General features: G+C 35.9%; 2 protein-coding genes across 2 annotated transcripts; both read left to right on the forward strand.

Annotated features, from left to right (window-relative positions):
* Positions 1 to 70: 70 nt before the first annotated feature.
* LOC137830455 (Integrase-type DNA-binding superfamily protein) lies at positions 71 to 1,541 on the forward strand. Its single transcript, XM_068637811.1, has one exon. It carries the CDS (start codon positions 446 to 448, stop codon positions 1,250 to 1,252), a length of 807 nt encoding a protein of 268 aa, XP_068493912.1. The 5' UTR covers positions 71 to 445; the 3' UTR covers positions 1,253 to 1,541.
* A 7,577-nt stretch (positions 1,542 to 9,118) lies between these two features.
* On the forward strand, positions 9,119 to 10,024 carry LOC137829452 (uncharacterized). Its single transcript, XM_068636256.1, has one exon. It carries the CDS (start codon positions 9,119 to 9,121, stop codon positions 10,022 to 10,024), a length of 906 nt encoding a protein of 301 aa, XP_068492357.1.
* Positions 10,025 to 15,892: the final 5,868 nt, after the last annotated feature.

Consider the following 15,892-nt stretch of genomic DNA (forward strand, 5'->3'; position numbering starts at 1 on the left):
GACACGCACTCAGATAAACACAACATTTAAGGTAAAATAATAAGCATGAAGAGACCAAAAGCTTCAACTTGAAATTAAATAAAGTTTATAGTTTATTGGCACTGTTAGGAAGAAGCATGGAAGAGTCATTTGGTGAAGTGAAGGTCCCACTTCCACACACATAAACATAACACAAGTCAAGTTGACATTTGAAAATTCCAAAAACGACAAATAACATAAGACGTGACATTTCTTCTAACCTCAATTATTGATATTATCAAAAGGATGCTTCCTCTCACCATCTTGGAACCCATCTAGAAACTCACTTCTTCATTCTTTGCTACCCTTCTTCACATTTATATGCCCCTCACTCCCCATTTTCCACTCAATCAATTCAATTCTCCACTCTCCCATTTCTCCAATTTTAGCACTTTGCTCCCTTTTCACTCACCTCAATTACAACACCATGCAAACCTTTGAACCCAACTTCACCTTTTGCATCCCAAACACCTTAGGGGCCTCAGTTTCACCATCTGATATTTGCATCACTGATTACTTGCTGCCCCAAGAACTTCAATTTCAAGTTCACATGAGCAATAACAACAACACACAAATGCCTCAAACCACATCTTTCTCCAAGCCTCCAAGATCCTCAAGTCTAAGCAACCGCAAACCCTCCTTGAAAAACATCAAAATCCCTTCCTTAACCTCTGGTCTTGTGATGCCACAGCACATGGAAACAACAGCAAAAACAACACTAGGTGCAACCATGTGTAACAACAGCAATCAAGTTTCTTCTTCTTCATCTTTGGATGATGGCAACAATAGCAGGGAGGATAAGCACTATAGAGGGGTTAGGAGAAGGCCGTGGGGGAAGTTTGCTGCAGAAATTCGGGACCCCAATAGAAAAGGGTCAAGGGTGTGGCTTGGAACCTTTGACACAGCCATAGAAGCTGCTAAGGCTTATGACAAAGCTGCTTTCAAGATGAGAGGGAGCAAAGCCATATTGAACTTCCCTTTGGAGGTTGGAGAGTGTGAAGAATCAGTTTCATGCTGCATCAAGGTTGGTGTGAAGAGAGAAAGAGAGGAAGAAAGTGAGTTAATTATTAGCAATAAGGATAGTAATAAGGTGATGAAGAAAGAAGAGCCCTCTCCCAAAGGGGTGTGCCCTTTGACTCCATCTTGTTGGAAAGGCTTTTGGGACACTGATCTTATGGGAACCATCTTTAGTGTGCCTCCTTTGTCACCATTATCTCCACTAATGGTTGTTTGAGATTATGGCCTTTTGATCTTTCAATCATGAGGAACTCCAAAAAAGAACTAATCAAGAGGGATGATGCTGGTGATTATCCTCTCTGATTTGGGTTGCCAAATTTGCATAAACCAAAATGGTAGTGCTGATAGATTGATCAAGATAAATGGGTTTGTTTAATGTAAATATAGGATAATATGAAGCAAGATTTCTCTTATCTTCTTCACCTTTTCATCCTTCCTTGGTAAAGGAATGTACTATACTAGAAGCAATATTGAAATTTGTTTATTCGTTTATTGAAAATTGAAAATGGTTGCTCACATTATTTATTCGATTTCAATTTGAAAAATGATACTTTTCTTTGGGTTGTATACAGCTATCTGATTTGATGGATATAAATTTAAGGTAAATTTATAATATATATATATAATAAAAAATAAATTTGTAATTAAAATATATAAAATAATATTATTAAGAGTTATAATGTTATTATATAAAAAATTGGAATTGTTTACCTTTTTAATTTGTTGTTTTGGCAGACAAAGATTTTGTAATCCTTTTGCTGCTATACATCTGTTCTTATGATTGTCATTTCAATAAAATTGTTGGCTTATCTGAGAAAAAAATAAGTTAAAGTTTTAAAAAGAGAAAAAAATTCATAACCTTTAGATTTATTTCAGTGCTCACTAGATTCTCATCAAATCTAATAGTAATTAATCTCCTTATGTAGATCAAATAATAAATTTACTTTAATTTCTAAAGAGTTTCAATAAAAAAATGTATAATGCAACACAAATAATGAACAAGTAAAAGGTTGAGAAACACAAATACTCCTTAAAGTGTGAAAGTTTAAATTCCATACATCACAACACAATTAAAAATTAAGTGAATAATAGGAGTATAAATAATAAAAACAATAAGTTATCTTAAATTTTGAAAATCACAATTAAATGAAAACAAAAATCTTTTAGAATATACCAAGAAGAAAGTGAGGGTATATTGCTAACAATTTTGGTGAAAAAAAAGTTGATGTTTGAATTTTGGTGAATTTTAGTGTTTGGTTTGAAAAGCATCCACTTGGTGAACAAAAGTCAAGTGCCATGCAACACTCCACCACCTTGTTTAGGTTATAATAAGAACACAAATTTTGAGGCACATGCCTTTTCTCCAATTTATTAATTAGTTCATCATTGATTTCAATTTCCAAAAACAATAATTGATTCTTTTTTCTCAATGTTAAACAGAATTTCATTAAAGGAATGTGTCAAAATCTGAAAAAAAAAGTTGTGTTGAACATATTCAAAGACAAGGAACAACATCTCCAAAAAAAATTCAGCAGCAGCAATTCAACCTAATGACTACTCTTTTACACAATAAAATCATTATATATTGAATTAAATATATTTTTAATTCTTTTTCTACAACATAAAATTAGTTTTTAATATTGATTCAAATTTCAAACTATCTAAACAATAAAATCATTATATATTGGATTAAATATATTTTTAATTTTTATATTATAACATAAAATTGGTTTTTGTTATCAATTTAAATTTAAATTATTTCAATAAAAATTATTTCAATTATTACAGACAAGTTGGATGACATAAAGTTTGAACCAAAAATAAAATTAATTTTACGAGTATAATGAAAAAATATTTAATTTTTAAATGTTTGGTTAATGATTCACTATTTTGTACCATGAATGTTATGTTACTGTTGCATAAGTTTCATCAGCAAGTGCTTGTTAAATTTCCTGAAAGCATAACCTTCATCCCTAGAAAATCAATAAATAAAAAATTAATTTTACAAAAAATAATAATTAATTACGATTAAATTAGATTATTAATATTTAAATTTTTAAATTAATATATAATTAGTAGGTAAAATATTGGTAACTAATGAGGTATCAATTTAAAAACTATATAGTAAAAAAATCATTAAATAATTATTTATAAATTTTATAATAATAAAAATTATTTTAAATAATAATAATATTTTTAAATAATATTTAATTTATTTAATATAATGATTAATTATTTTTTATTTTTAAAAATAATTTTATTGTAGTGATCATAGAAAATAAAATAAAATAAAAATTTAGTGAGTAAAGAAGATGAGTGTTGATGAGAAAGATAAATATAAATGAAGTTGATGGCTCTTGAACAGATAAAGAGATGTGTGTAGATGAAAATTTTAATAAAAAAAAATTATTATTGATATATACATAATTGTCTTAAAAGCATCAGAGTTTAGACTTGGTCATTATAAAAGTTTATGTTGAACTATAAAATCTGGTGTATTTGTAAAAAAAAACTTAACTTCAAAATTTTCACTTAAAATTTCTCTTTCAATAACATTATTTTATTTACAAAATTTGAACTCCACATCTTGATTATAAATACCATAAACTCATTAATAAATTAAAGACCAATTGATAATTAAGTAATAAATTAAAGCACGAACTGATTAGATGGTTTTTAATAAATAATTTGAATTTTGATATATAATTTTTGATGTTAAGGGTATAATAAATTGGAGGAGAATGTATGTGATTAGGTGTTATTTTCCCCATGCCAATTGCTTTCTCCGTCTCCTTCACAATTCAAAAAGAAGAAAATGACAGGGAAAGATTATAAAAAATAAAATAAAAAATATAAATTTACTTTAAAAAAGTGTTGGAGATTGAAATATAATTAAATTATAATATATAAATCTTATTTTATTATAAATTGATTTTATGAAATTGAATTATAAATTAATTTTATGAAATTGAATTAATATTTTTTAATTTAATTTGGTATTGTAGTTGATATGGTTCGTTCTATTTTGCAAGTATTAATTTGTAAAATATTTTAACAGACAAATATTTTAATGAGAGATCGTTTTCATTCTTTAATGATGAAACAAAATCGAGTGGTTAGAATTAAGTTTGATTGTAATTTGTAACGACCCATCACATTCATCATTCAAGTTTAATTTCATCATAGGATACATCAATCTTTCTAAAATTAACTAAATTTCGTCATAAACTACAATTTTTCTTTTATCGATAATAAAAAATAAATAAATATGAACCACTTCAGGGAGTGATTCAACCCTTATATAAATATAAAATATCTAAGACACTCCATCTCAACACTCACACCGCCAGACACCTAGAATTACTAAACAACCCTAACTCAACCCATACAATCTAAGCTAAAAAAAATTCAAGAAATCATCGTCATACCGACCAAAGGTTCGAGACACCACTCGGAAAAGGAGAACAAAACAGAGAGAGACTTGGACGTAATCCAAGACCAAGTCTTCACTTGAACCAAAGCAGCCACTTTTAAACCATCGACAACTCCCCCATTAAAGATTACATTGTTTCTATGCTTCCACAACTCACTTACCACTGCAATCCAAATCATTCCCCACATCTCACTTGCTAAAGCAGACGCATTACACAATCTAAACTGAGAAAAAATTTAGCAGTCGATCATTATGGGACACAAACTGCACTCCAAGCCATGCAAAACAACGACTCCACACTAGCCAAGCAAATCTGCACTCAAAAAACAAATGGTTAGTTGATTGCACCTCCACCCTACAAAGACTACATAAAGGACTTTCAATTGCAATCCCGCGCTTTTCCAAGTTAACCCTAGTAGCTAGCTTATTTTCCAACACCCTCCAGGCAGTAACAAGTGCAGAAGGCAGGGCTTTACATCTCCAAAGCTGTTTAAACACAATGGCATTCTCACCTTCCCGACCCCTCCTAAGACGATTATAGGCAGAATTAACTGTATATGATAACCCCTCCCCATCCTTCCAGACCCAACTATCCTCCTTTTCCAAGTCCAAACACACCTTGTACTACCTGTGAGAACTGGCACTCCAATTGCTTCTCCCATTCAAAAAGACTCCTTCTCCCGGCGAATGTCCAAGCCCATTGCCCATTATTCCACGCCCCAAACTCGGCCACCTTAGATTCTTTTGACAAACTCAAGGAAAACAACCTCGTGAAAACTTCCTTCAAAGCTCCGTTGCCCACCCAATTGTCTTCCCAGAAAACAATTTCCTTCCCTGTACCACTCCTCCACTTGATAGCATCTTCAAAATTCCGACCCCAACCCTCCGAACTCCAAACCTCCTTCAAATCTCTCCACCAAAGAGAGTCCTTACTACTTTTCCCTCCCTTTCTCAAAACTCTCCACCCCCGTACTTAGACTCAAGAATCTCCTTCCACAAACTACCCTTATCAGATCTCAATCGCCAAATCCATTTACCAAGCAACGCCAAATTAAAAACCCTTAAGTCAATGATGCCAAGACCACCGGTCTCATGTGGTTCACACACCTTTTTCCAAGAAGCCCGGACAACCTTTCTTCCATCATATCCCCACCCCCATAAAAAATCCCTTTGTAATCTCACTATCTCATTTGCTACCGCAGAGGGTATTTTGAATAAGGACATATAAAACAACGGAATAGAGGAAAGTACCGACTTAATCAGGCAAATTCTCCCTGCCATTGACAAGAACCTACCTTTCCACCTGCTTAATCTACTCCTCAGACTGTCAACCACCCCAACCCAAAACACCCGTCTCTTGTGGCACCCTCCTACCTGCATTCCCAAGTAAACAAAAGGAGTTACCATCACTTCACAATTTAGAAGAGTCGTAAAACGATGAATCATTATCTGATCGACCCCCACGCCACCAATCTTGCTCTTCGAGAAGTTCACCTTAAGGTCAGAAGAGAGTTCAAAACAATTTAAAGCCACTTTTATATTAAAGACACTTTTGATGTTTGCTTCACAAAAGAATATGGTATCATCGGCATATTGCAACATGTTTACCTTCACTTTTTTCCCTCCAATTTCCAAGCTATCAATCATATTCTTCTCAACTGTCATCCTTGACACTCCCGCCAAACCTTCAGCTGCAATAAGGAACAAAAACGGAGCTAGCGGGTCACCCTGCCTAAGTCCCTTCTTTGGCAAAAATTCCTTAGTCGGACTACCATTCACAAGAACTGACACTAAAGCCGATTCTAGACACCCCTTAATCCAATGAATCCATCTACTACAGAATCCGACCCTTTCTAACATATAGTAAATGAACTCCCACCTCATAGAGTCATATGCCTTTTCAAAATCCACCTTAAAGAAAATGCCCCTTTTCTTCTTTCTCTTCACCTCATCCAAAACTTCATTGGCTACTAACACGTTATCCAGCAAACCCCTTCCTTCAAGAAAAGCAGACTGTCTGACATCAATGACCTTACTAATTACCTTTTTCAACTGTAAAGACAACGCTTTTGAAATGATTTTATACAGACAATTAAGTTAACCATGTTAGAGAGAGAGGGGGAGTGGCACATCGTGAGGAAGAGGGGTTCTGGGATGAAGAACTCAAGCATTAATTTTTTCTTCACAAATTTTCCTCCTGAATACCAAAAGGAGGACATGTGGAGAGTGTTTCAGAGATGGGGAAGAGTGGTTGACGTGTTTATTTCTAGAAGAATGAATAACAAAAATCAGAGGTTTGGGTTTGTCAAATTTCAAGGTGTGGTGGATGTGGTAGACCTGGAAAGGAGATTGGATTCAGTTTGGATTGGTTATTGGAAAGTAAGGGTAAACCGACCAAAATTCGGCAGAGACAGGGAGCCAAGGTACGTTAGGAAGGTAGTTCCCAAACCAATAGTCAGTAGAGACAACGCACCAAGGAAGAAGTGGAACGTAGAGTCTAATGGTACTCGGAGTCTTAACGTTTGGAAGGAAAAGGAAAAGTTAACGTACCCTTCTACTGTGGAGAAAGGTGGTAAGGGGAAAAAAGGACGAAGAATCACATAGCGTTCAAGGCAGAGGTGCATCATTCAGAGTGGTTAGACAACTGCTTCATTGGGAAAACTGTCGAACCAAATTTGGCTAGGGATATGAAGGAAAGTTTTATCTTGGGTGGTTTTAAATTTATTCTAGTGCAGTTCATGGGAGGCAATTGCGTATTGTTGTCGGAAGAATATGTGAATTTGATTAAAAAGACCATAGAGGAAAATAAAGAGTGGTTTGAATCAATTACCCCTTGGGAGAAAGACTTTACGGTGTCAGAAAAATTTGTTTGGGCTAGAATTAGAGGGTAGCCCTTGAATCTGTGGAGTAGACATAGTTTGGAAAGTATTGTGGCTATGGTAGGAACTCTTGTAGAAATTGATAAGGATACATTGGAGATGGAAGAACTAGAATTTGCAAGAGTCTTAATTAAATTGCCTGTAGCAAGAGATGTTCGTTGGTCATTTTGCATGAAGATTAATGAGACTATTTGTCAAATAGCTATTGAAGAAGAACCTGTCAATAAAATTAGAAGAAGCCAATTTGGTGAACGGGAAATTAATTCTGATGACGAACTTGGTAGTTTCGCAGGGAGAGAGGGTGGTGAATCGGAAGAGTCAGAGTTCAGTAGTAATTTATTTTTCCATGGCGGTGTAGGGGAGGACAAGACGGTGGAGGAAGCGGAGCTCCGCCGCAAGGAGGTACAGAACCAGTATGCGACTGCAACAACTAGGTGTGATGACATGGAAGCTCAGGAATTAAGTGGAAAACAATATGATAAACAACTTAATGAGGTAATTAATGGGTTAGGTGGCCAAGATGGTTGCATTAATGAGGTAGAGAGGCTGTCTAGAGATTATAACGTTGCATTTAATGAGGTAGGTGGGCAGAGGCAAACCTTAATTGAGATTAAAAGTCTTTTTGTTGATATTGGGCCTCTTGAGTACGATTGGACCCAATTTCAATCTTTAGAGAGGGGGGTGTGCCTAGCTGGATCTGGCCCAAAACTTACTGAATCAGAACTATCTGGTGTGGGAAGTAGGGCAGACGTGGCCCTAGGTCAACCTTGCAGCGTCCATCACCCACCACTGGTTGCGGCCGCCGGCGACGATGGAGCTTCGGTAGCGACAGCGTACACACGGTGGGGCTCGTCTACACTCACGGCAACCATGGCAATGGCTCCGTTGGTCGTGCGATGTGGTCCACGAACGGAGGACGCCTCCGCCGGCCACGACGTCACGGGTCTGGCCTCCGCCGGCCACGACGACAAGGGCCTGGCCTCCGTTTGCGGTCTCAGGCGCGACGCCGTTACGGAGGCTCCCCTTGCCGTTGACGCGTCTTCCTCTACCCGTGGTTCTCCAATGGCCGCTGCATGTGTTTCGAAGGTCACTCCGGATTGCCTAGCCACGCCTACTCCACATGCCGGAGACACTGATTTGGTGGTGGCGGAAACGTCATCGGAGTCTGGTAGCAATCCTGCGTATTCTTTGGTGGTCCGTAGACCGTTGTGCATGGCTGCAACTTTTTCTGGGGGCACCTCCGTGAGCCCTATGGGGAACATGCTTCTTCACCATCAATGTATTGTGTTACCCAATCCCAGGCAAAGGGTGATGGAAGTTGGGGAATGTAGCAACAGTAAGTCATAAGAGGTGGGACCTACACGTTCCGATGTATTCATTTCTCACAAAACGAATGTAAGGTTAGTATCTAGTTCTACTGTTTTTACTAATAATGATACTAATAACTGTTTGGTCTGGTTGAATAACGAGAAGGTGGAAGCAGATAGAATATGGAATTCAGGAAAGAAGGTAGGATACTCTCGGTTTGGAAATGAGGTTGATATTTTAAACAAGTTAAAAAGTTTGGAAGAAAGGGACAACGGGAATGAGGGTTTAGGTTGGGTTGGGCAAAATGTCGTTAATGATGAAGCTGATTAGTATGAATATTAGGGGTTTGGGTGGAATGATAAAAAGGAAGTATATTAGTAAGCTCATTAAAGAACAACAAGTTGGTTTTATCTGCTTGCAGGAAACAAAATGCGAACATTTTAGTAAGGAAAAGTGTTATCAAATGTGGGGATCAAATGAAATCGACTGGATTGAGGTTGGAGCAGTTAATAATGGTGGAGGAATAATCACAATGTGGAAGAAAAATTGTTTTGAATTAAAAGGGTTCAGATGTGGGAACAACTATTCAATTATTGAAGGAATATGGAAGGTAGGAAAGCCATTGGAAGTAATAATAGTTAATATTTACTGTGGAGGCTCTTTAAGAGAAAAGAGAAGTACTTGGGATGAGATATGTGAGATAAGGAAAAATCACCGAATAAAAATATGGTGTGTAGCTGGAGATTTTAATTCTATTAGATGTGCTGGGGAGAGAAGAGGTCAAAATTATAATGCAAATTATGGAAGTGAAATACAAAGCTTTAATAAGTTCATTGAGGAGTCTAGTCTGGTTGATATTCCTTTGGTGGGTAGAAAGTTTACCTGGTACAAACCTAATGGGACAGTGAAGAGCATAATAGACAGAGTTCTAGTCTCCCTTGAATGGTTAGAGGAGTGGCCGGGAAGTAAATTGTATGCAGAAGGGAGATCGGTTTCAGATCATTGTGCTTTAGTGTTAAAGGAGATAAATATCGACTGGGGTCCAAAACCGTTTAGATGTCTTGATGTGTGGCAAAAAGACGGTCAGTTTAAGGAATTTGTAAGGTTTAAGTGGGTAAGCTACGATATCAGGGGAAACGGTTTGTACGTTTTAAAGGAGAAATTGAAAAGGTTAAAGTTTGATATAAGGAACTGGAACAAACACGTCTTTGGAGATGTGAATAAACAAAGAGTGGAATTGGAAAAGAGAGTCCAAGATCTGGATGGAAAAGATGACGAGGGGGACTTGAGTGTGGAAGATAGAGAAGAAAGGAGACAACTGTTAGCTGACCTGGGGCAAGTCCGAGTGAAACAAGAGGCGATTTTATAGCAAAAAGCAAGATTCAGTTGGTTAAGTCAGGGGGATTTGAATACAAAATTTTTTCATTCAAGCATTAAGTGGAGGAGGATGTTTAACGGGATTAATGGTCTCAAGGTCAGAGATCAGTGGTGCGAAGACCCAACCGAAGTAAAGGTTAGAGTGAAGGAATTTTTTGAGGGCAGATTTAGTGGGGGGGAAGTCCTCTGGTTAGATTGGATAATGTTCGGTTTAAGGGGATATCTAGGGAGGACAATGTAATGTTGGTTGGAAGTATTTCTGAAGAGGAAGTTAAGGAGGCAGTATGGAATTGTGACAACTCCAAAAGTCCTGGGCCGGATGGTTTTAATTTTGGCTTTATAAAATTCTGTTGGGATTTTTTAAAAGAAGATGTTGTGAATGCGGTACAAAGGTTTGCAGAGGGTGGAAGTTGGCCGAAAGGTTCTAATGCCTCATTTATTACCCTGGTTCCAAAGGTTGCAAATCCACAACAACTGAATGAGTTTAGACCGATCTCTTTGGTGGGTTGTGTGTATAAAATTATCTCTAAAATCCTTTCTTCAAGGTTAAAAAGGGTACTAAACAAAGTTATTGATCCCAGACAGTCTGCTTTCTTGAAAGGAAGAGGTTTGTTGGACAGTGTGTTAGTGGCTAACGAGACACTGGAGGAGGTAAAAAGGAAAAAGAAAGAATGTGTGGTGTTTAAGGTGGACTATGAAAAGGCATACGACTCAGTTAGTTGGGAGTTTCTTTACTACATGATGGGAAGATTGGGTTTTTGTGGTAAGTGGATTGATTGGATAAAAAATTGTTTAGAATCATCCTCAATATCTGTGTTAGTAAATGGAAGCCCTACAACTGAGTTTAAACCTTTGAAGGGCCTAAGACAAGGGGATCCTTTAGCACCGTTCCTTTTTCTAATTGCGGCTGAAGGTCTTGCAGGGGTAGTTAGGCAGGCGGAAGAAAAGAAGCTAGTAGAAGGTATTGAAGTCGGGGAAAAGCGAGTAAAAGTGTGCATGTTGCAATACGCAGACGACACTCTTTTCTTCTGTAAAGCCTCAACCCAAAATGTTCTGACACTAAAGGCTATTCTGAAATGCTTTGAACTTGCTTCTGGTCTTAAGGTTAACTACTCCAAGAGTAAGGTTGGGGGAGTGGGTGTGAATATAAATCAGACAATGACTTTCGCCTCAATCCTTAATTGTGACATTATGAAGGCACCTTTCAATTACTTGGGGGTGTTGGTAGGTGAGAATCATAAGAGGTGTGTTTTTTTGGGAAGGTGTGATCACTAAGTTATGGAATAGGCTGAGCACGTGGAAAGGGAAAACCCTCTCTTTGGCAGGCAGAGTATGTCTTATCAAATCGGTGCTTACGTCCCTACCGCTTTTCTATGTCTCCATTTTTTATATGCCGGTAACTGTGATGAGGGAAGTGAAAAGGTTACAAAAAAACTTTTTGTGGGAATGGGGGTCAGAGAACCGGAAAATTGCTTGGGTGGCGTGGGATAAGATTTGTCAATCGAAAGATAATGGCGGATTAGGGGTCATTGACATAGAAAAGTTTAACTTGGCTCTTCTAGGAAAATGGATATGGATACTTAAGTCTGAAGAGAGTGGGTTTTGGAAGGATATTATAGAGTCTAAGTACGGTGGGTGGAGGGGTTTAAGATCTCAAGATCAGTCTTGTAAGGAGTCGATGTGGTGGAGGGACCTCAGGAAAGTTTGGCACTTAGAGGGGTGTGGATTTGATTTTGAAGATAGAGGTCGGTGGGAAGTAGGAGATGGGAAAGAAATCAGATTATGGGAGGATAAGTGGTTGGAAAACATCCCTCTAATGCATAAATTCCCTAGATTATATTTAATCTCCTTGGATATTGGTTGTACTCTGTCACAAGTTGGGAGTTGGAGTAGTAATGGTTGGTCCTGGAAACTGCGTTGGAGAAAAAATCTTTTTGTGTGGGAATCCAGTCTACTTGATCTTCTAATGCGGAAGTTGGATACCAAAAGGTTAACAAGAGAAGGTGGAGTTAAACCTGATAAATGGCTATGGAGGGATGTGGATCATACGGATTTCTCTGTGAAGGTAGCATATAAGTGCCTCATGGGGGAGGAGTCAGTAGTGGGGGAGGATCTGTTCGCGAATTTCTGGACTTTAAAGACCTTACCTTCGACACATTTTTTGGCTTGGAGGGTGTTACGTAATGCTATTCCTACTAAGGACAATCTTTCAAGACGCGGTATACCTTTGATGTGCGATCGGTGCCCTCTGTGTGGTGTGGAAGAAGAGTCGGTAAGACATTTATTTTTTGAGTGTAAGATTTCTTGGAGAATTTGGGGTATGTGTCTCACGTGGTTGGGTTTCCCGTTGGTGCTAGATTGTGATGCACAAATGCACTTTAGGATGTTCAAACCTTTTGGTCTGAATCACGCAGTTACCAAGTGTTGGGGGGGTATTTGGGTAGGTTTTGTGAGTGAAATTTGGAATCATAGGAATAAGGTTGTGTTTGAGAATGGGCGGGTGGATCTAGTGGAGGTTTTTACCGTGGCACAAAGGAAGACTTGGTCTTGGGTCACAGTAAAAGAAAAATCGGCTGCATTCTCTTACTCAGACTGGTGTTTGGATCCTATTTGTTGTATGAGGTATTTGAAAGTCTGATTTTTTGTGTTTTTAACTAACGTTCTTTCCTAGTTTTGGTAGTTGTGGTGTGGTTTGCGCAGGTTCCTTTGGTAACTCTTATATGAATGGCTAGACTGAGGCTTGGAAAGCTTTAAGTGGTTGTGCAGGTTGTTTTGGTATTTCCTATCTGGCAGGGTCAGACTGATGATTCTGCTCTGTATTGCGGTTGTCTTGGACATTTTGTTTGGCAGGGCCAGACTGAGTTCTTTGCTCAGAACTGCGATTGGAAGCTGTTACGTTTTTCTTGCAGGCAATATTTGGTCTATGTACTATCCTCGAAGGATCGGTTTGTTGATGTTAGTTTTTTTATTTTTGGTACAGTTTGCCTGTTACAAAGATTTGGCTTAGTTGTTGGGTGATGTGTCTTTTATTATCGAGTTTGACACTTGGTTATGGTAATTCAGCCTGATGTCAAAAACCTCTTGTATATCTTTGTTTGAGGGTGTAACCTTTTTGGTGGGTTGATGTAACTGTGTTTGTTGGGTTCTTATATTTTGTACTGGGATTGTGTATTGTTGGATCATTAGTTGGTAGGGTACTAGATTACTTGTATTTGGGGTTTTGTATAAGGGTTGGGATACCCCTGAAGTGTCTCCTTTTTATTTTATTTATTCTTTGCTGATAAAAAAAAGAAAAAAAAGACAATTAAGTTACGTATAAAATCATTTATAAAATTGTGGTGTATAAAATCATTTATAAAAGTTCTTAAACGAAATTATGATGAATAAATTCCTCTTTTAAAATTACGAATGTTTTCAAAATCATAAATATATTCATTATAATTTTAAGGATAAATATGTGAACCTAAACACAAATGAATATAAGAATATTAAATATTAAACAATATTTTTTTAAAATTTTGTATTAAACATGTCTTATGTCTTATTAGAGATTAGTATTAGATATATTTTAAGCATTTCAATTTTGCGAACATCGGTTTCATAAATCAAAATAAATCAGAATGAGTTCATTGAAGTCATATTATAGTGATGCGATGGTTCGTTTTTAGCTTTTTTTTTTTGTTGTTGTTGGGAAATTAAAAGGAATATGAATAAAATGAATTAGAAAACATATTGATTATTGAGTTAATTCATTATCCTTTATCATTTGTCATATGATTATCATTCATCCAATTTTAGAACATAATTGAATTTAACCAAATACATATCAATTAAATTCAATAAAATCTAATTGAAGAAATAATTGTCTACCAATTCATTTGATACTTCACTCATCTCCAAACGTCTACTCCTAAATTTTTTAGTCTTTTACCTATTAAATTAAGCAAACAAGATATTATTTAAAAAAAAAACAAACTAAAAAAAATATAATTAAATAACATAATTGAATATCAACAAACAAATGTTTTAAAACAAAATTATAATAATAAAAATTAAAAATTAGTACATTTTGATTGGCAAAATATACTGCTCAAAACATTAATACAAGATTTTTTTAGAAAGAAAGAGTAATAATATTTTTAATGAAATTTTTACTTTTATTTGAGAAAGTTATTTTTTTAGTTTTTATGAAAACAATTTTGTGAAAAACTTGATTAAATTTCACAAAATAAGATAAGGTTCCATCTAACTTATATATGGAAATGATAGTTTTTAAGCTTAAAAGTTGTAAACCTTCTTACCAAGGGACACCTTCCAATTTAAATAAGGAACAACCAACTCAAACTCAAGAAAACATTAAACAACCAGCCTCATGCAATCCACTAGGTTCAAAACCCAGTTGGGATACGTAAAAGGATTACAACTTTTCAAAAATCCAAGACCAAACATTTACTTAACTAATACTTTGAGCGCATCTACCACGCCCCTGTCGAAGGTCACAGAGTTCCTATGTCTCTAAATTTCATTCACAACACCAACTCAAATCGTCCTCCAAACGCCATTAACTACATCAGAAGCCGAATACAACTTAAATTATTGGAAGTTTACCAAAGGGTCCTTGTGAATAACAAACGACACTCCTAGCCACTCAAAATAAAGACCCCACACCCATCAGGTAAACTTGCAAACTGAAAACAGATGACTGGACGACTCTCATCAAACCCTCTCGAATAATTAAAATTATAATTTAAATGTACAATAAAAATAGAATTTTAAATAAACATCTATGTTAAAGTAAAATCAAATCTTATATTATAAAAATGTAATAATAATAAGTATATAAAGTAAAATAAAATTTGATGAGATGAGTTATTTGTCGTTTTGTGCCCAAATTTCTTGTTTGGATAAACATAGTTTATTGTAATTGTGACTTGTTAAAGAGATTTTGTAATTATCTTTCACCCTTTTCTTCTTCAATTTGTAGAGTTTCCATATGCAACAAAGATAAGCAAACATGTGGCAAGCTCTTTGTTAGTTCAACTCTGATTTGACATTTGGGATTTTATTAATATTTTTTAGTATTTATTATTAACTATAGTTAATTTAGTACCAAAAATATAAAATATTAATTAAAATAATTAAATGATTTTAAGCGCATAATTCAATTAAGATATATACTCATTATACTTATAAATAAGACAATCACATATTGTTTTGTTTTATTTTTAATATATTAAGAAAAATATAATATTTTTATAGTTATAAGTTTACGGTTTTTAACGTAAAGGATAATAAAGAAATTGAAGAGAATATATTGAGTTTTGGGCCTTTCTAATTCTGTTCCTTGGGCTGAAGCCCAAACTATTGTATTTTGTATTTCGTATATATTGTACATAGCAAAAGTAATAAGACGAGACAGTTATTTTCCCCTTTTCCATAAGCAATTTCATCTTCCTTTATCTTCTTCCTTCATCTTTCTGATCCCAAGCGGTGGTTATCACCTCCTACCCTCCTTTGCACATCATGCAGAAATTCAAGATGGTATCAGAGCGGGTTTAAACCCGCTCTGCTCCGCTGCCATTATTGTTCTTCTTTTCCCCTGTTTTCTTGATCCTCGTCGTTTCTGCAACTCATGGCTGAAGAAAAACCCTCACAGCAAAATGATCAACAAAACCCAACCAGTGCGTATTATCTACACCCTGGGGAAAATCCAGGTATGGTCCTTGTAACTCCGCTGTTAGATGGTTCAAATTATCACTCATGGAGTAGGGCGATGAAACGTGCTCTGCTTTCGAAAAATAAATTCAAGTTCGTCAACGGGGATATTCCTGAGCCATCGCACGGTGAGAGTCAATACGAA

The sequence above is a fragment of the Phaseolus vulgaris genome, chromosome 7 (assembly GCF_051622355.1).
Source record: "Phaseolus vulgaris cultivar YP4 chromosome 7, ASM5162235v1, whole genome shotgun sequence".
NCBI classification, from domain to species: domain Eukaryota; kingdom Viridiplantae; phylum Streptophyta; class Magnoliopsida; order Fabales; family Fabaceae; genus Phaseolus; species Phaseolus vulgaris.